The 21,027-nt window shown below is 39.2% G+C and overlaps 1 protein-coding gene across 1 annotated transcript in view; it reads right to left on the reverse strand.

Annotated features, from left to right (window-relative positions):
• Nucleotides 1-21,027, reverse strand: part of LOC311077827 (complement C3-like) — a 140,907-nt gene that overhangs the window by 23,011 nt on the left and 96,869 nt on the right. Inside the window, exons 23-24 of the mRNA XM_084106458.1 lie at nucleotides 19,331-19,611; nucleotides 7,204-7,299 (exon numbers count right to left, since the gene is read on the reverse strand). Coding sequence (XP_083962584.1) covers nucleotides 7,204-7,299; nucleotides 19,331-19,611 — 377 coding nt within the window. The remainder of the gene's footprint in view (nucleotides 1-7,203; nucleotides 7,300-19,330; nucleotides 19,612-21,027) is intronic.

Consider the following 21,027-nt stretch of genomic DNA (forward strand, 5'->3'; position numbering starts at 1 on the left):
TTCAATAACTATGGGCCCCCACCTATAAGCTTTTTATCCTTAGCTTCTTTGGGGGACCTATTCACTATACCAAATTTGATTTCTATACCCCCGCTGTATTATAGAATTTGCTGGTAGTGGTATTTGTGAATAAATTCCGAATGTGACTCATAAGTGTGAATGTGCCATTTTGTACAAAATAAAAAAAATTCAAAACAAAATTCCTGGTGAAAAATTAAAGTAGACTAGTTTAATAAACAGTGCCAATTTTTTTCAGATTTTATTTAAAATTTCCAAAATTATTCAAAATAATGTTTTTTTTACTCAAAAAATTAGATCCATACTGTCAAATAAATGAGGCCTACGATTAATTAGATGCAAATAGAAATATAAAACCAGTCCTAATTGAAAAAGAACAAGTTGACAAAAAGATTGAATGCAATATTGGGTGAAAATATAGTATAATGAGAGATTTATAATAAGCTATTTTTTATAGTCCGGTCATTTTTGACAGGGAAGATCCCGGGGGTTATAGGGTATTGAACACCACACAAGGGTTAAGAAAGTTTATTAATTCTATAAAATCAGTCCAGTTATGAGTCAAGCTGTTGCAGGTTGCGATATTTTGGTCTTATTTCCAAAATATAGCATTTGCTTAATTATGTTTATGATAGAATTGTTTTTATTTCCACTACTGAATTTTTGGTACCTGTAAACCAATGAACTGTGTGTGCATAGAACAGGATTAAGCACTAAAAGACAAATTCACATCCAGGTTTAGATGAGTTTATATTGCCATTGATTCAGGAGGAAATAAGAGTCTGAAGACTCTTAAGGAGAAGCAAGGGAGCCACAGCCTACCCAAAATGTTGAGGTGGAGAAGGATGATTTAATGTTAATAAAATTCTCTGTTATTCATTTCATTTCATATCTCAGAATGTGAATGTCTTGTTTGTAAATTCACCATAGTAATGTCACGGGTGACGAATGAAGAGGCGGAACTTTTGTTCGAAAGGGCGGAACCTTTGTGCACGGTCATGATTTCCGGGGGGGAGCGCTTTCGGTGTGGGACCCGAGAGCGCTCCGGTTCCTGTAACTCCGGGCAAAAGCATTAACTGACGATTGATTCCAGGTGTGAGAAGAAGGCAAATTAGCGGTGACTGGAGATCACAGTGAGAGGAAGAGATACAAAAGGGCTTCATGTTCTGAACAGTGGTGTTGGTTTTCGGGGGGTGTCGCCTTTGAGGTCAGTGTTGGCTGGAAGTTGTTCTTTTTGGATCGTCTTCTGTGTGTGTTTACCAGTGTGTGCTTCAGCCGTTTGTGTCTCTGCCAACGTGGACTCGTCAGTCGGGTGTTCCAGCTAGTGTGTTTGTTCTGGATGGGAAGAGGAATTGGATATTTGGAGAATGGAGATCGAATTATCAGCAGGAATTCATCATTAAGGAGAGATAAGTGTTATACATTGCTTGGAGTATGATGTGATGGATGTTTTGGAAGGTACAAGGAAACTTTATGACTTATAACTTATCTTTTGGAGAGGATTGGACACCTTATGCTTTATTGTGGATGTTAAGGAGATTGTATTGAAGAACTGAGGATTGGAAGCCCCTGCCAACGCCCTAAGCTGTGAGTTATGAAGATTTGCAGTGCTATATATTGATATAATCACGTGTGCTATTCTGTGTGGATTGTAGTGAAACACGAGTGGGAGTGCATAGCGAAGGCACGAAGAGATCCAGCCCGTTTCTGAAAATAATATATTTTTATTGTCTCGGAATCCAATGAATGAGATCAACCAGTGGTGAACTCCTTTCCATTACTTCTTTGACTAGATGAATCAGTGGATGATTTTCTTTTTACCGCTTGTGGTATTATTATGTCTCCAGCAGTGATCGCTTCAGCTTTGTTGAAGCAACGATAACCATTTCTGACTGCCTGAGCCCCATGAAGAGAACCAGTTCAGCTTCGCTGAAGAAGCCACCATTCTCTGTCCGCCTGAGCCCCGTGAAGAGAACTAGTTCAGCTTCGCTGAAGAAGCCACCATTCTCTGTCCGCCTGAGCCCCGTGAAGAGAACCAGTTCAGCTTCGCTGAAGTCGTCACCATTCTCTGTCCGCCTGAGCCCCGTGAAGAGAACCAGTTCAGCTTTGCTGAAGCAGCCACCATTCTCTGTCCGTCTGAGCCCTGTGAAGAGAACCAGTTCAGCTTCGTTGAAGAAGCCGCCATTCTCTGTCCGCCTGAGCCTCGTGAAGAGGAGCAAGCCAGTGCAGTGTGGGCTAGCTGCAAGAAGTCGAAACCTTCCTTCTTTTTAATTAGTACTTTTTTTTATTAAATAAAACCTTTTAAATCTCATTTAGTCTGGTTGTCCTCTGTCTGCCTGTGTGCCCGTGGTGTCGGCTCCTCACAGTGGTGTCCCAAATTCAAGAGGGGTGCGGCTGGGTCATTTCCTGGTAGTTGCCCACCCCGACCTGTGACAGTAAAGTGGCGTAGTCGGCAGGGTTACCACTGTGAGTTGTAGCGGCCGTGGGTTCGTCATGGCGGACAAAGAGGTGAGAGCCGTAAGACCTCAAGTTATGCCAGTGTTTATGGGCGCCCCCTGGGCACAATGTTATGGAGGACTGGGATCTGAGTTGAGTCTCCCGGACTGGAAAACACAAATGGAGTACCTGGCAAGTCTCCAAGGGCTCCAAAGTTCCAGTCTTGGGGCTCCGGGAAGGACCTGTTCGTCGGAGCATGCGGCTCCAGCTCCGTCGGGACCCCGCATTGTCTTTTGAAGATCTTAAGCAGGAGGCTTTGGCTTTGGAAATGGATCAAGGTGAGATGGCTGACCCACCAGTTTGTACAGCTGTTAGTAGTGCATGCACTTTGACCCCCTCTGCACCAGTCGACTGGAGACAGGAGCTGCGGACAGAACTTCTGGAGGATGTTAGGGGACAGATGGTTGAATTGTCTAAAACACTCTTGGAGGAATTACGTAGGGGTCAACGTAGTAGCATGCCAATGACACGTGAGCAGTCTCACTCGGATGGGAGTCGAGAGCCCAGGCGTCATCCTGGACCACCAGTTCACCTAAAGTTCCAGTGGGATGATCAAGGGCGGCCTATTTGTAACAGTTGTGGAGAATCGGGGCACATTAGTCGACTGTGTGGTTCCCGACGAAGTTCTCAAAGGGATTTTTTTAAAGATAATCCTCTTGATTTCCGGGGGGAGCGCTTTCGGTGTGGGACCTGAGAGCGCTCCGGTTCCTGTAACTCCGGGCAAAAGCATTAACTGACGATTGATTCCAGGTGTGAGAAGGATGCAAATTAGCGGTGACTGGAGATCACAGTGAGAGGAAGAGATACAAAAGGGCTTCATGTTCTGAACAGTGGTGTTGGTTTTTGGGGGGTGTTGCCTTTGAGGTCAGTGTTGGCTGGAAGTTGTTCTTTTTGGATCGTCTTCTGTGTGTGTTTTCCAGTGTGTGCTTCAGCCGTTTGTGTCTCTGCCAACATGGACTCGTCAGTCGGGTGCTCCAGCTAGTGTGTTTGTTCTGGATGGGAAGAGGAATTGGATATTTGGAGAATGGAGATCGAATTATCAGCAGGAATTTATCATTAAGGAGAGATAAGTGTTATACATTGCTTGGAGTATGATGTGATGGATGTTTTGGAAGGTACAAGGAAACTTTACGACTTATAACTTATCTTTTGGAGAGGATTGGACACCTTATGCTTTATTGTGGATGTTAAGGAGATTGTATTGAAGAACTGAGGATTAGAAGCCCCTGCCAACGCCCTAAGCTGTGAGTTATGAAGATTTGCAGTGCTATATATTGATATAATCACGAGTGCTATTCTGTGTGGATGGTAGTGAAACACGAGTGGGAGTGCATAGCGAAGGCACGAAGAGATCCAGCCCGTTTCAGAAAATAATATCTTTTTATTGTCTCGGAATCCAATGAATGAGATAAACCATTGGTGAACTCCTTTCCATTACTTCTTTGACTAGATGAATCAGCGGATGATTTTCTTTTCACCTCTTGTGGTATTATTATGTCTCCAGCAGTGATCACTTCAGCTTTGTTGAAGCAACGATATCCATTTCTGACTGCCTGAGCCCCATGAAGAGAACCAGTTCAGCTTCGCTGAAGAAGCCACCATTCTCTGTCCGCCTGACCCCCTGTGAAGAGAACCAGTTCAGTTTCGCTGAAGAAGCCACCATTCTCTGTCCGCCTGAGCCCCGTGAAGAGAACTAGTTCAGCTTTGCTGAAGAAGCCACCATTCTCTGTCCGCCTGAGCCCCGTGAAGAGAACCAGTTCAGCTTCGCTGAAGAAGCCACCATTCTCTGTCCGCCTGAGCCCCGTGAAGAGAACCAGTTCAGCTTCGCTGAAGAAGTCACCATTCTCTGTCCGCCTGAGCCCCGTGAAGAGAACCAGTTCAGCTTCGCTGAAGAAGCCACCATTCTCTGTCCACCTGAGCCCCGTGAAGAGAACCAGTTCAGCTTTGCCGAAGGAGCCACCATTCTCTGTCCGCTTGAGCCCCGTGAAGAGAACCAGTTCAGCTTCGTTGAAGAAGCCACTATTCTCTGTCCGCCTGAGCCCCGTGAAGAGAACCAGTTCAGCTTTGTTGAAGAAGCCACTATTCTCGGCTCCTCACAGTGGTGTCCCAAATTCAAGAGGGGTGCGGCTGGGTCATTTCCTGGTAGTTGCCCACCCCGACCTGTGACAGTAACACCATAAAATATCACTGAACTCTGAACCACCACACCGCTGCTCTTCCCTGAATGTCCAAATCAGAAAACTGTGCAATTATGCGAGTCTGAGGGGATAGAGATGCGGAAGCATATCCATAGCTGGAGACTTTTCCTTCCGTTACTAAAAGAAAATAGCCAATCACAATCAAGCATGTCACTTTCAGCAATAAGTGCTGAGAAAAACTATATGGCCGAGGAGGGCAGCCTTTCATGGTGCATTTTAATCATTGCAGAGACATAAATTATGTGATAATATTTTAAACTGCTCCTGCTGCTAATCTAACTTAGCAATTAACTACCTTAACCCCCTGAGGTCGAATCATGCGCGGGCGCGTCAACTCGATGTTTACTAAATGTTTCTATTAATATCTCCGCGATTGTGCAGCACACATAAATGGTTCTGATTTTGCCGTAATCGATAGATTCTCAGCTTCAACGTCCTTATTCTCGCAAGATCATACGTGACTCATACAGAGAGCAAGAGGGAAGACAAGATGACCATTCACCTTGCGTGATTGGTGGGCTAGCTTGCCTGTCTGCATTTTGTGTGAAACCAACCAATAGATGCGGTTGAAATCCCTAAGTTCCCTCCCATCTCCTCACAGTGAGGAAAATACCAAGCTGACATGGAGAGACAGAGTAAAAAAGGCCGCGAAAAAACATGGCAAAAACATGTATAAAGAAGAAGACGAGGAGAGATAATGGCAAAGACATTGACAGACGTACTTGCGGCGGTTTTGGAGAGCAGCGACGAGGATGAAAGGTGAGTTTCTGAGCCTGATGGATTTTCTTCTGATGAAGATGAGGATTATGATCACAGAAGAGATCCAGTTGAAGACGGGTAAGCGTATTTATTTTATAAAAAACATTGTTCGCATGGTGCACTTTGTGCCAGGCTAACTGTGACCATATTGGCTAAAAAAAGCTGCGCTGTGCTGCTTTGTGTATCTGAACTTTGACAAATTGACTGCACCTTTAGCAAAGTGTTTACTTTATGTACTGCTAAAAGTTATTTTCTTGTGTAAAACTGGGGTACACTTACAAATAGTAACGTTGTAGGCATGTAGGCTGTTCTTGGTGGTCTCCTTTTGATAACTAATGTAATATTTCTTCACCTCAATTCACAATTTGAATAACATTATCTCTTGTAATGATGAATCAATATGTTTTGGCCAAATTGATAATGCAAGTCCTAACTTATTTGTCCTAACTTATTTGTTTTTGTGTTTTTTTCAGAGAGGATTCACAGCTACCAGGGCCCAGTAACACAGGCAGCCTCACCTGCGCCTGCCACCAGTCACCAGGTCACCACCAGCCCTTACACAGCAACCATCATCACCAACCCGGCCAGCCAAGAGGTCCCGTACCCCCCAGGATCAACCAGCACTATTTCTAATATATAGTTCATCTTTAGTTTGAAATTTTTTTTTGAAAAGTTGACATGCCATAGACAAGAAAACATGAAAATGTGTACATTTTGTGAAAATTGTTAGTAGTGAGCTTTTTTCACAAAGTGAACATTTTGCTTGAAAGAAAGACCTTTTGTAATGCTACTTTTTCATTTGCACACATCCCATAAAGCTTGATATGTAGTAGAAAGTTATTTTAGTCCTACTTTATCTCAGTCCCTCTAACATTTGGTGAAGGTAGAGTCACAGACAAAACTTGTACTAAAAAACGATTTTTCAAAATGTCACTTTAGACAATTATTATTCATTATCTACTATTTTATTCATATATTACACTACTTTTGTGACCCTAAGACTTTGGGGAACCCATATCAAGGACCAAAATAATTTGTCCACATGAGTAATGGTATGTTTCCACAAGATATTTGAAGAATTTCAAAAATCGGACTTATATTTTTCACCTTTTAGAGCCAAATTATCCCTCTCTCTCTCTCTTTACACACTGCTCTAGGACAAGTGGTGAGAAGTGGTCATCAGTAAGAGAGCTGGGTTTTCTCTGCACATTTTGATATAAAACACATGGGATTATGTTATGTAATTGCCTTTAAAAGGTGAATTTAATAAGATATGTAAAATCGAAGAAAAAGTGAAAAAATGCCCTTAGACCTCAGAGGGTTAATTATGGAGAGATGAAATATTGAATATTTGATCGCCAACAAATTTAAAAAGAATCCATTCTAGCAGAAGCTACAAATTATAAATGAATGAAGACCCCACTCCTAAGTTATACAGGCAGTCAGCTTTACTAAAGGAACCAACACGGACATTAAAAAAAGAACAGAAGGATGGATTTTTTTCTTCAGGTGAAAGGCAAGGTGAGTGCAATTATATTTATATTTCCTTGCTGCAAGTTTCATTTTCATGTTTTACATTGTATGTCTAAAAGTGATTCAAAAAGACATTTTAAAGCAGTTAATAATATTTCAAAAATGTTTTGGGAGAGGATGCCAAGACCGCTATTATTAATGTGCTTCCTCTATTTTAGAAATCCCAGAGCGGCCACTGGAGGTAAAAAAATTCACTTACACCGACTGATCCAGCACAGATCCCTCTGCCCTCTTGCATGGCAATCACAACGAAGGCTGTCAGAGAGGCATCGGCATCTTTACCTTGTAGATCACCCTGGAATAAAGCACACATAAACATACTATATCACAAAACAATCATATTATGTGTGTGTTTTAATCATTTTAAGTTTTTTTTTTTTCTGAATGATGACTGTTTTTCAAATAAAGGTTACCGAGTGATCTCAGATTGTGTGATATCAGTTTTATTTGACTTGAAACACAAAAGCCCAAACTAAAACGGCTGCAATTTTATGCACTGACAGGCCCAGTTATGTTTGAAAACATACATTTCAAAACAGATTTACAACACTTATTTGTTTCTCTTGCTTGGCTTCCACCGCCACTTGTTCCTCTTCTTCTTTCTTTCCACTGATGAATCTTAAGACGGAATCTCATGCATCTTGCTATTCTGTATTGTTAAAATAAAATACAGTACACCCAGAAATGTCCTCACCATTTATTAATCGTTTACTCCCATGGCACACAAATTACAGATGAAAACAAACAAAAGTTAATAAAAAAAATAAAAAAAGTTCTGTTAATACAAGCTCATGGGTTCCTAAAGGTTGAACCATCAAACAGCGCATAAAGCAATAACCACGGTAATCCATATGATCCCAATGGATGGATCAATGGCTTCTGAAGTGAAATGATAAGTGTTTGTAAGAAAAATACCAATATTTGAAACTTTTTTTAAACTGTAGACCATTGCTTCAGACCAACGTTCAGCAGCACGTGCATGAGAGGGTTGAGTTCATGCTTGATGTAACTAGAAGCGTGACAATAGCGCGCCGAGAAACTCACATGAAAAGTCACGGGGATGTCGGATGCTGTCAGTTTTTATTTTATTTTATTAAAGGTACAATATGTAAGAATTTTGTATCAAAATATCCAAAAACCACTTGCACAGAGTTATATATTTCTATCAATTGTGTACTTCCATTATCCTAAATGTTTCCAAGAATTTATAAATTCAAAGAAATTCACAATTTTAAAAAGTGCCCGTCCCTGGTCGCTTGTCAATGACGTAATATCGTTATCCCTGGTTTCCACTTGTACTGCCATAGTAACCATGGCGACAGATGTGGACAACTGCACAATGTTTAGCGGCATGCTGTTGTTGTTTCGTTCAAACATTATGGATCATGGCAAGTGGACTTTGAGACAAAAGGAGAACTAAAACGAGGATCAATATCGGCGTGGCGTTTTCGAGATGCAGAGCTCCACGTCTGCGACAAACATGGACTTGACAGAGACGCCGCTCTTGCATGTAATGTTACTTTATTAGACAGGTGAGCAAATGTACAAGAAACAAATCAATGTTATATAGCTCAACATGATGAAATTTTAGAAAATGATCAGTATGTTATTCTAATGTTGATCTAGCTTACTGCTATTCTCATACTTCCAACAAACTAACACATAGAATAACATTATAACTTTCAACACACTCAAATGCTGTTTAGTATCACACAAAAAAATGCTATGTTGGCTTTAATTAAATTTTTTATGTCAACAGGTCCCACATAACTAGGTTACGTTGGATTTATGTAACATTATTTATTTCAATTAACTTAACCCTTTAGGCGGCAAGGTTTTTTTGAAAAAATACTGGATTTTGACATCAAAATTTCAAAAGCTTGTGGCTTGAAAAGGCTTAAAGATAGAGATCTAGCCTACTGTGAATTAGAAAAATGTTGGGGATGACTGAAAGTTTATGTGGGGTGTAAATATACTCATCTAATTTGCATATTATGACGTCATCAGGAGGCAGCCCTCTTGAATTTCATAATATTCAGAAAATAGTAGATATTGAACTGATGTTTGAACTTATTTGCATGTTTTATTTTTATTTTTTTATCCTCATTCCAAAAGAGAAAAGAGGAAACCAACAATAACAGGAGAAAGTACTAAATTATTACTATATATAGTAGTAAAACGCATGTGAACAGTAGCCTACTTTTTGATCAGCTCATCAGTAATATTCAGGAAATAGTAGATATTGAATTGATGTTGGAATCTATTTACATGCTTTTTTGTTTGTTTGTCTTTTTATCCTCATTCCAGATAAACGGAAAAGAGGAAACCAACAATAAAATAGGAAAAAGTACTAAATTATTACTATATTACAATACTTTAGTAGTAAAACACATGTGAACAGTAGCCTACTTTTTGATCAGTTCATCAGCTCTCCTATGTACACTAAGACCATGTCCACCCCTGCCACCCCCATCCCCGTTGGGCAAATGGTCAAAATGATCTGTTTGTGCTTCGTGAACACTCGCGCCTGGCGCGACGGCACCATTGCGCGGCAAAGATGTACCGGGAGAAGCGTGGGCGGCACCATTGCGCGGCAAAGATGTACCAGGAGAGGCGCGGGCGGCACCATTGCACGGCAAAGATGTACCGGGAGAAGCGTGGGCGACACCATTGCGCGGCAAAGATGTACCAGGAGAGGCGCGGGCGACACCATTGCGCGGCAAAGATGTACCAGGAGAGGCGCGGGCGACACCATTGCGCGGCAAAGATGTACCAGGAGAGGCGCGGGCGGCACCATTGCGCAGCAAAGATGTACCAGGAGAGGCACGGGCGGCACCATTGCGCAGCAAAGATGTACCGGGAGAAGCGCGATCATTAGATGGCCGATCGTCATTTCCAAAAGGCAAATATTCCCCTTTAGAGTAAGAATCGGCGAATAACATTTGCAACACATCCTCACGGTACAAGTTTTTATTAGCCATTTGTCTATTTTCTCTCACAAATCTCACAATTTACTCAGATGCTCTGAACTGAACTGCTTCCGCATCAATGACACGATCGCTCACTTGCTCTGCTGTTTCCTCCAACACTTTGAATAGTCTTGAATCGAAGTATTACATGTCTGTAGGGCTGGGCGATATATCGCACGATATTGTTAGGCGCATCTCGTCAGTAAAGCCGGTTCCTTGATTAGTAGTAAATCGCCATCATCTGCTTTCAGATGGAGCGGTGGTAAATTAACACTCCTGGGGGCTGGAAGTGTATATGAGTCCACACTCAGGAGTGTAAAGTGTTAAAATATGAGTGTTAAATTAACACTCAAGAGTGTTAAAGTTAATGAGATAATTAAGTGATTAATTTAGTGATGATTGAGCATTATTGAAGACACCTGATGTTAACAAGCAGAATCACTGAAGGAGAAAATCACAAATTATAAATTACCATTATGGTGATCAGTGTTTGCTTTAGTTGGGCTCTTGACCCTTATATGTTTACTTTAAATTTTACTGTTGTTTGTCTGCTGTTATTGATTTATAACAGTTAAATGAACAAAGCAAAGTGTGATCTGATAGTGTTGGTTATGTTTTGACCAGCAGCTTTGTGATTTAACAGCATATGATTATCAGTACTTTACTTATAATCCAAAATATTCCATAAACATTGTTCTGATCAAAAGACTTTCAAATAAATTAATTTAGAAACAAAGACATCAATAATCAGCCTGTGAATCCCAACAATGGTGACAATAATAAAGCATGTTGCAGTGGCTGCCACCAATCACAACTCATTAATGGCTCCCATCATGCATTGCGGTATGAATAAATTATGATCTGAATTGTCTTTGTAATTTACTTTTCCTAATTGAATATTCTGCTCGTCACCATTGTTGAGATGCATAGACTGAATCTTGACGTCTGCGTGTGACTAAAAGTATGTTTTTTTTTTTAAACAACTTTTAAGAAATCCTTTATATTGTATCAAAAATTCTGGATATTTATGCAGAACCACAGATATGCTGTAACCAACAACATAAATCGAAGTCAGAAAGAAGGATCTCAAGAAGTTCAGTGATCAAGTTCAAATGATGAATGTCATAATAAAATAAACCTAACTCATAAATTGGACTCCATATGAGTTCAGTGATTCAGATCAAATGATTGTGAAATAATGATTATGTTAAAACACAACCAACACCATCAGATCACCTTTTCTATTTGTTCATCTGGCTGTTATAACTCATGTACAGCAGCCAAACAAAACTTAAAATGAATAATTTAAGGGTCAAGAGCCCAACTAAAACACACACTGATCTCCACAATGGTGACTTTAATTATGGTTTTCTCCTTCAGTGATTCTGCTTGTTAACACCAGGTGTCTTCAATGTTGGCAATAAAAGATATTTTGTAAATTTTACTCATTTTAAATGGTTAACTTTTAAGGAATTAATTTGATTAATTATTACTCAATTCTAATTTGTTAAATTTAATTAATATTGCTTGTAATCTGTTGCCTCAATTTTATTGATTAGATATCAATAAAATCAGTGTAATCTTTTTTACAGTGCAGAAAAGTTAGTAAAGACATTGATAAAATACTCAACCTTAAGTTTATCAAGTGACGAGAATACTTTTTGTGCGCAAAAAAAAAAAAAAAAAAACTTTACTCAGCTATTAATTTTCTTCCGTGTGGGCCTCTGACGTGAGTTCACGAGAGCGCCACGACGCATGCGCGAGAACTGAGAAGATGACGCAGATGTAGGGCTGGCCGATATATATCGTGAGATTGTTATGCGCATCTCGTCAGTAAAGCCGGTTAATTGATTAGTAGTAAATCGCCATCACCTGCTTTCAGATGGAGCGGCATTTACTACACAGAGCCGTAGTTCACTGACAAGCTGAGCCATATCGCCAGAGGTGGAGAGTCCAGGGGTCAGAAAGTAAAAGTCCTGCCATATGTTTATTCCACCCATGAACTCACACAGCAAAAACTCCAGTGTTAAATGAACTCTCCTGGGAGTTTATTTGGCTCCAGACTCACGAGTGTTAAAGTTAATGAGATAATTAAGTGATTGATTGAGTGATGATTGACCATTATTGAAGACACCTGATGTTAACAAGCAGAATCACTGAAGGAGAAAAATCACAATTTTAGTCACCATTATGGATATCAGTGTTCGATTTAGTTGGGCAGTTGACCTTCAAATGATCATCTTTAGATTTTGTTTGGCTGATGATCTGAGTTATTACAGCCAGATGAACAAAAAGAAAAATTGATCAGGTGGTGTTGTTTATATTTTAACATAATCATAATTTGATCTGAATCACTGAACTCATTTAAAGACTAATCTCTGACTTAAATGTATATTGGTCATTACAACATCACAGTAATTCTACAGATTAAAATCCAGATTTTGCAATATAATTCAAATTATTTCTTAAAAGTTGTTCTGATAAAGAAAAAGAAAATCTTTCTTTAAGGCACACACAGACATCAATATTCAGTGTATGAATCTCAACAATGGTGACAAAAAGAATATTCAATTAGGAAAACAAGACAATTCAGATCATAATTTATTCATACCGCAATGCATGATGGGAGCCATAGATGAGTTTTGATTGGTGGCACCCAGAATGCACTGCAACATGCTTTATTATTGTCACCATTGTTGAGAATCACAGGCTGATTCTTGGTGTCAGTGTGTCCAAATAATATATTTTTTCAAAGTCTTTTGATCAGAACAACTTTCAAGAAATATTTCTGATTACATTGAAAATGATTAACATGGCATAATATTAGAATCACAGGCTGCTGTAATCAACAAGGTAAACTTAACTCTCTAAATGAGTTTTGTGATTCAGGTCAAATTATGATTATGTCAAAACATAACCAACACCACCTGATCAACGTTTCTCTTTGTTCATCTGAGAGTTATAACCCAGATACAACAGCCAAACAAAATCTAAAGTTATTAGTTTAAGGGTCAAGAGCCCAACTAAAGCAAACACTGATCACCATAATGGCAACTTAAAAAAGAGATTTTCTCCTTCAGTGATTCTGCTTGTTAACATCAGGTGTCTTCAATAATGGTCAATCATCACTCAATCAATCACTAAATTATCTCATTAACTTTAACACTCTTGAGTCTGGAGCCAAATAAGCTCACAGGAGAGTTCATTTAACACTGGAGTGTTTGCTGTGTGAGTTCATGGGTGGAATAAATATATGGCAGGACTTTTACTTTCTGACCCCTGGACTCTCCACCTCTGCATATCGCATTAATATCGCAGACGTATCGCCAGCGATAATTAATGCGATATGGCTCAGCTTGTCAGTTAACTACGGCTCTTTCACAGCAAAAACTTCAGTGTTAAATTAACACTCCTGGGAGTGTATATGAGTCCACACTCAAGAGTGTTGAAGTTAATGAGATAATTAAGTGATTAATTGAGTGATGATTGATCATTATTGAAGACACCTGATGTTAACAAGCAGAATCACTGAAGGAGAAAATCTAAAATTGTAAGCCACCGTTATGGTGATCAGTGTTTGCTTTAGTTGGGCTCTTGACCCTTATATTATTAACTTCAGATTTTGTCTGGCTGCTGTATCTGAGTTATAACTGCCAGATGAACAAAGAAAAAAAGTGATCTGATGGTGTTGGTTATATTATTACAATCATCATTTGAACTTTATGTTTTTGATTTATGTTGTTGTTTACAGCATAACTGTGATTCTGCATAAATATCCAGAATTTTAGATAATAAAAAGGATTTCTTAAAAGTTGTTTAAAAAAAAAAACTTTCTTTTAGGCACACACAGACATCAAGATTCAGTCAATGCATCACAGTATGATTATGTCAAAACATAACCAACACAATCAGATCACACTTTTCTTTGTTCATTTGACTGTTATAAATCAATAACAGCAGACAAAGAAAATTTAAAGTAAACATAAAAGGGTCAAGAGCCCAACTAAAGCAAAACATTGATCGCCATAACGGTGGCTTACAATTTGTGATTTTCTCCTTCAGTGATTCTGCTTGTTCACATCAGGTGTCTTCAATAATGCTCAATCATCACTAAATTAATCACTTAATTATCTCATTAACTTTAACACTCTTGAGTGTTAAAGGGGTGATGAACTGAGAAATCAAAATTTCCTTGAGCTTTTGACATATAAGAGATCATCATACTATAATAATATCCTGTAAGTTTCAGAACTGAAAACTACCTTGTTAGTCCAATAAAAGCTTTTATAGACATCAGGCTCAGCAAACGACTCGTTTTTCAAAGTGGGGAACTATGACGTCAAAGAGGATAAAACACCGCCTCCACAAAAGAAGATCAATGCCTACTTCAACACGGCCTGTTTAGACCCGCCCACCGATTCGCCCAAACATGCTAAATAACATAGGACGACATGATAATTGCTAAACCGGATCGAGCTACTTCCAAGCAATAAACATGCTGTTTACTAAATATTGTGCAGCTCCTGTTTGTCATAGACAGTATATAAACTGGACACAGCGACCTCATTGGATTCAACGGAGACAAGTGAAGTAAATTAGAAGCTCTCACTTCCTGATGGTCGAGCGTACTGCGCAGACTCAAACAGAGCTTGACGACGTAGATGTGACGTGAGCAACCCGTCTGTCTTCTAGTAGCTGTGCCAAGAGAAATCTGAATCATTCCCTTCCCGAATCTTGCAGAGACGGAGAGTGTGAGTAGGAGGTGTCCATGAGATAGGAGCAGAAGTAACTTTTGCTAAGTATTCTGATTAATTACTTTGTCATTTTGCCTCCACGTCCCCCCGATTGCGTGCGAGCTTCTCCTCCTGTCCATACGGTAATTCTCTACTGTGCGACAGAGAGTCGCTTGTTATGACGCAATCGTTAGCCTATTTTGACAAAAACTGCATCTACGGGGCCATAACGTTAGATACAAGGTAATGGAGCCTTTTATACATTTTCGTGTTTCTTAAGAAATAAACAATGGACAAATGGAGTCTTTAAACGCCTCAGATGTAAAGTTATTCGCTGTCAAAGTGACGCCAAAATGAATGGGAGTCAATGGGATGCTAACAGCAGGTGAAGTTCTGCTAGCCAATGGCGGCGCCCGGGGAACCTTCAAAATAATATGAAACCCTGCCCCCCTGCTGTTTGTGGAAGAAGACAGTCTGCATAAGCTTCCTTCGGATTCAAGTATGTTTAAACTTTATTAAATCAGTCAATCACAATTTCCCGACACGGATCTGCCAGCAACATGTAAGTAACCATGTGTATTCTAATGCCTGATCTGCGATCAGTGATTTCTGTGTAATTATTCAAGTTCAGATATTTCTCTTAAAATCGTTCAATACTGTTTGCATCAGTGACTAAACGATCAACTTCACATAATTTCTCGTAGTATTATGAAAATAATCTTTTTTAAACTGTTATTAAATTATATACAGAAAGCGATCAAAGAACGATCCCTTTCCAATCGCCCAAGCTGTCAATCAAACAGCACAGCGCGCGCCGCGAGAGCTTATCTGGACACTTACCAAACTCGTGATGAAATAATGACACTGTTACACTACACAACGAAGCTCTTACTGTGTATTCACATTGTGTTTGCATTGTGATTTGGTGTAAGCATTTGTGAGAGTGCAAAAATTGCATTGCAATGATAAGATCTCTATTCACGCGATCAACAGACTGTCTGTCATCTGCTCAGTCAGTGCTCATCATGCTGCAACCTTTCATGCGATGTAATAGATTTAAATATAATGCTTTAAACGATACTTTTCACGATTTGTTAATCTCGATAGCTGTGATAGTAAAAACGTAGTAAAAGTTTTTGAGAGAGTTCATGTAATACTAGCTATTTCATATGCAAGCATGTCAGCCAATCACAGCAGAGGGCGTTTGCACTGCAGTCTCACAGCAGACACGCCCCTTAAAACAGAGCGTTCAAATCTGAGGCTGAAATCAGGCTTGGAAAAATGGCTTTTATTTATAAATTATGACAATTTTTGATGTAAAAATCTTACTAACATTATAAGGGCACCCCAGGCAACATTATAAAATAATAAAACAATCCAGTTCATGACCCCTTTAATTTAACACTGGAGTTTTTGCTGTGTAGTAAATGCCGCTCCATCTGAAAGCAGGTGATGGCGATTTACTACTAATCAAGGAACCGGCTTTACTGACGAGATGCGCATAACAATCTCACGATATATATCGCCCAGTCCTACGCAGATGGGTCATGATGTAGTGTTTAAAATGGTTCTAAAGTGTGCATTTCCTGGATGTGTGTCTATATGATCTCAGGGTTGCCAACTCTCACGCATCTGGCGTGACACTCACGCTTTCAGCATCAATCTCACACACACGCAAGAAATGTCACGCCAAAATCCATTTTCTCCCCTCTCAATTCGTTAATTTTCTGTATTAATGACAGGAGAAGAGTTAAGGCTGTAACAACTGCCTACAGCATTCTGATCGTTGATTGGCTGAAAACCTTGCACCTGATACATCAGTTGCGTGTGAGAAGTTCAGAGAGAGTTCAGAGCACAGGTTCGGAGTCGGAGCCACTGATGCTCGTTTGAAAGTTTGGATGACAATCTAGGTAAGCGGATAATAAAATGGTGTGCCTTTCACTACAGACGTAGCCTTGCCTAATCAGTCTGTGTGAGAGTACAGACTTCAACTAAAGTTGCGAACGTTGTCTGACGTGCGTTATGTGGGCTAGCTAATTGCTCAATAAAAATAGGCTCATTGTACAAATTACGTTTTGTTAGATGAGCTCGCTGAATTATTATTTTTTTGTCACAATATTAATTATGTTCAGTTGTTCTTTTTTTTTTTTACACTAGGCTACATTAAAATATGGATAGTGTGCCCTCCACCTGATACCCCACCACAACTCAAAATATGAACCTGTCTTACCAATGTTAGCACAGATGTGTTAGCAAAAAATGAGCAGCCTTGAACCCTGCTTCAGACACGAGCCTCCTGCAAAGGTAGTGAAACAGGCCAAAACTGCCACTGTGGCATAGGCTACAACAGGCCTAACTTAATTTGTGAAACTTGTGTGTTGTGGTTTTCTGGGGAGGTGGAGTAACTATTATGTGTCCCTTTTGTTTTGAGATTTCTTATTGTTTTGAAGTTGTTTTACATGTTTGTTATTAAATCACCTCCATCTTTATTTTTTTATAGTGCAAAAAATAAATTAATTGCAGGTTTTGAAAAAGTGTTTCCATTCTATTAGTTTTTTTGTTGTTGTTGTTGTTGTTTTTGCATAAATCAGGGTTTATACTAAGTAAACAATGACTGACATTTTAAAAATTAGGGTTACCAAACATTTTTCAGAGTCTCACTCCAGCCAAAGTCCCAAAGTTGGCAACCCTGTGATCTTGTCAAAAAATGTTATGTATGATGGCTTCATAAAATCGTTCAGAGTATCACAGCAGTATTGGCATGCAAAGTTAAAGGACAAGTTCGGTATTTTACACTTAAAGCCCTGTTTACAGATCGTTTCTGATGAAATGGAACGGTTAAGATTAAAATTTGGACAAATGCTGCTGTCTCGAGAATTTTAGGTTTCTTTCGCTTTCCCCAAAACCTCTAGAATGGGTGTATAGGTGCACTGGAACAATCCTTCCTAATATGCATTAAACTTTCGTTTACAAAGACGTGAAACTCACCGAGTGGTCACTGGTCAGGGGTGTTCACTGTTATTTTCACACAAAAATCGCTGCAAAAGATGCCTTCCAACAGGTGTTTTACCATTCGTTGTAAAACTGTGGACCTATTTTTCCAAACGTCTCACACCCGTAGATTTTTCCGTTGAGAGCTTGAATAATAGACACTCCAGCCCAGTTGGTGGCGATAATGCACCTTTGCAAGCAAACCACTGGCATTTCAGTTTGCGATCCGCCGTAAAAAAAAAAAAAAACAAGAAGAAGAAGAAGAAAACAACCCCATTTCAGTTTCCGCGCAGAGTAATACCGTACCTCACAGCACATCCAATACAAGTCAATGGAGGAGACAAAAACTACGATAAAACCTGTTGGAAAGCATATTTTGCAGCGATTTTTGTGTGAGCATATCAGTGAACAACCCTAAACACTCGGTGAGTTTCACGTCTTTGTAAACGAAAGTTTAATGCGTTTTATGAAGGATTGTTCCAGTGCACCTATACACCCATTCTGGAGGTTTTGGGGAAAGCGAAAGAAACCTAAAATTCTCGGGACAGCAGCATTTGTCCAAATTTTAATCTTAACCATTCTATTTCATCAGAAACGATCTGTAAACAGGGCTTTAAGTGTAAAATACCGAACTTGTCCTTTAACAACTAATATTTAACGACTTAATCAGATATTAGAGTTCAGGTGGTATGAATAAATCAGGCCACATGATGACATCACTAAAAGACTGAAAGAGTTTCAGAGACACACAGTTAAAGCAGCCAAAATAAAACTAATGTTCAAGGGTCAAGAGCATAACTAAAGCTACCTTTATTATTTTCAATAAAACAGCAACTTCAACCTCTGTTAATTCTCAACAAGATTGTTAGTATGAAAGAAATAAAGTCTGGATTGTAATAAGTGAAGATGCTGAGATCTTGAGAGATCTGGTAGTGTTTAATGTTCTGTTGGGGTTTAAAGTGTTTCTGTATTGTCTGTTACCATTGTGTTGAAGAGTAGAGCCTGAGCTTCAATCTAGGATGAGCAGAGAAACACTGATGATATGTTGTGTGTTGCTTTATTTAAAGACAGTAACTGTGTAGTTGCTGATGTAGTGACATATACTCACAGTAAATCATGCGTGTAGTTCACTGCAAGAGATTCACTTTTTATGTGTTTATCAGTACAAATTCAGGAGATATTTGTAAAATAACTGTTTCTGTTAAGAAGTTTAATGAACATTTCTGTAAAAGACTTTTGCACTTTATTTAAATTAGGATATTTGACTTTAATTTTACGTTTTTTGTATGGCAACCATTGCTGACAGTCATTTGACCGTTTTTACGTTTTTTTTATCGTAATAATTCAGGAAATAATTCAAATAAGTGTTTTTCTATAAATCATTCAAGGAAAATTTCTGTTTGTTTTTTGCACTTTATTTCAGTTAGGATATTTTATGGATTTTGTTTGGCAGCCATAGATGACAGTCATTGACCGTTTTTTAAAGATTTTATTTTTTACAGTGTTAGTTCACTATAGTGAGTATTTCATGTGTTACTACTGACAACCACAGAGAAATAAATACCTGGTTCTGGATTATTTCATCATTCTTTTCTGAACACAGGTGAACACAAACAGGCCACTTTCAACTTACCACTATCTCTTCATGAAGTACAGCTGAATCCTTTTTAAAGGAGCCGTCTGCCAGTTGTTTGTCGAGAACCAGCCACTTGAGGGCGCCGCAGATCACGTCTTTTATTAGAGCAGCAAATTTATTGTTCATGTTTGACTTTCCATCACCACTGGGCTGGACATTAAGGTGACCCATGAAGTCTCCACTGATGATCTGCTCTCCATCACCACTGGGCTGGACATTAAGGTGACCCATGAAGTCTCCACTGATGGCCTGCTCGACTGTCTGAGAGATCTCTTCACCTGGAAGGAGGAAAGAGCAGGCTGAGAATTCAGCTTATTATTATCTTTGTCAGGATGGAATATTTCTGCAACATTTTGACACGGTTTGGTTTTGTATCTGCACAGTTTCAAATTCTTTAAGTTTAACGCAGGATACACAGCGTTTTTGAACATTTTCCCAAAAATACATATATTTTTAATTCTAGCTTCATGCATTCTTTTTTTTTTTTTTTCAAAGACTACATTCAGATTGGATTCAGTACAATGATCAAAACACAGATGGAGTAGATGGAGTCCATCAACACCCCTAAAGCTTCACAGTCCTGTAGCTCATCCTGGGTCGACATTTCATTCAGTAAGATTAGGTAGTTTTGATTTATATGCTATTTCATGTTGATGATCATATTATTTTAAATATGCACATTATATGAGTTTGCATGTTTCTGCATCTTTCTTGCATGTGTTTTGATCTGGAGATTCTGTACTCTTTCAGAAGATGTGTAATAGCGCCCCCTACCGTATAACAGTGAAAACACGGAAAGCTGGAAAATTCACCTTTCACAGGGAGTTTGATTGACAGGCGATCTGCTTGAAAACCAGTTTGATGTGTGTTGGCCAGATACGGCCCATTTGACCTTTCCCACTGCCAGTACTGAGCCATATGTATGGGATCAAATTCCCGCCAAATATATAGCGGTCACGTATCAAAAAATAATAAGCGTGAATCAAAAATTTTAAAACACATGTAAAAAATATTGCACAAACTGAAAAAAATTATGCAAAATGATCAGAAAAGCAAACAACGTGGTCACGGATCAAAATATAATAAGCGCGAATCAAGAAATAACAAGCATGAATAAAAACTTTAAATGCATTAAAAGTTATTTTACACATAACTTAAACTTATGGTCATGCTTTCTTAAAAAGTATGTTTTCCTTAGTTGTATTACTCTGTACTTTGTGCTCTCTTGCATTTTCTGCTCATATTTTACTCTTTCGTACGCTTGTGCTGTTTTTCTCTTCGCTCTTCTTTCTATGTTCTGCGCTTGCTTTCCCAAATGTTGCAGTTCGAGTTTCATGTAAATTAGGGCGGGCTTAAGTGTCACCATTGGTCCACTAGTTCTAGATTGACAGCTACTCCTCTAGCCAATCAATCGAAGAGGGGAGTTGCGACTCGTGGCTACTGATGCAGGGGAAGACGACCATCAACTCAGCTGGCAAAAATCTTTCCGCGGCAGGACACCTTTAAAACTGCATGTGTGCCTGCAACTCAACCTGTTGCCGGTATACGTCTATCTGGCAATATGTTATCGTTAAATTTGTCATCCTAACGACGACCTATCACAGTTGTGTTTGTTTGATGATCCATCATTCTAGGACTGGGCGATTTAAATCGCGATATTGTTATGCGCATCTTGTCAGTAAAGCCGGTTCCTT

Source organism: Abramis brama (genome assembly GCF_963993115.1).
Source record: "Abramis brama genome assembly, chromosome: 2".
NCBI lineage: Eukaryota > Metazoa > Chordata > Actinopteri > Cypriniformes > Leuciscidae > Abramis > Abramis brama.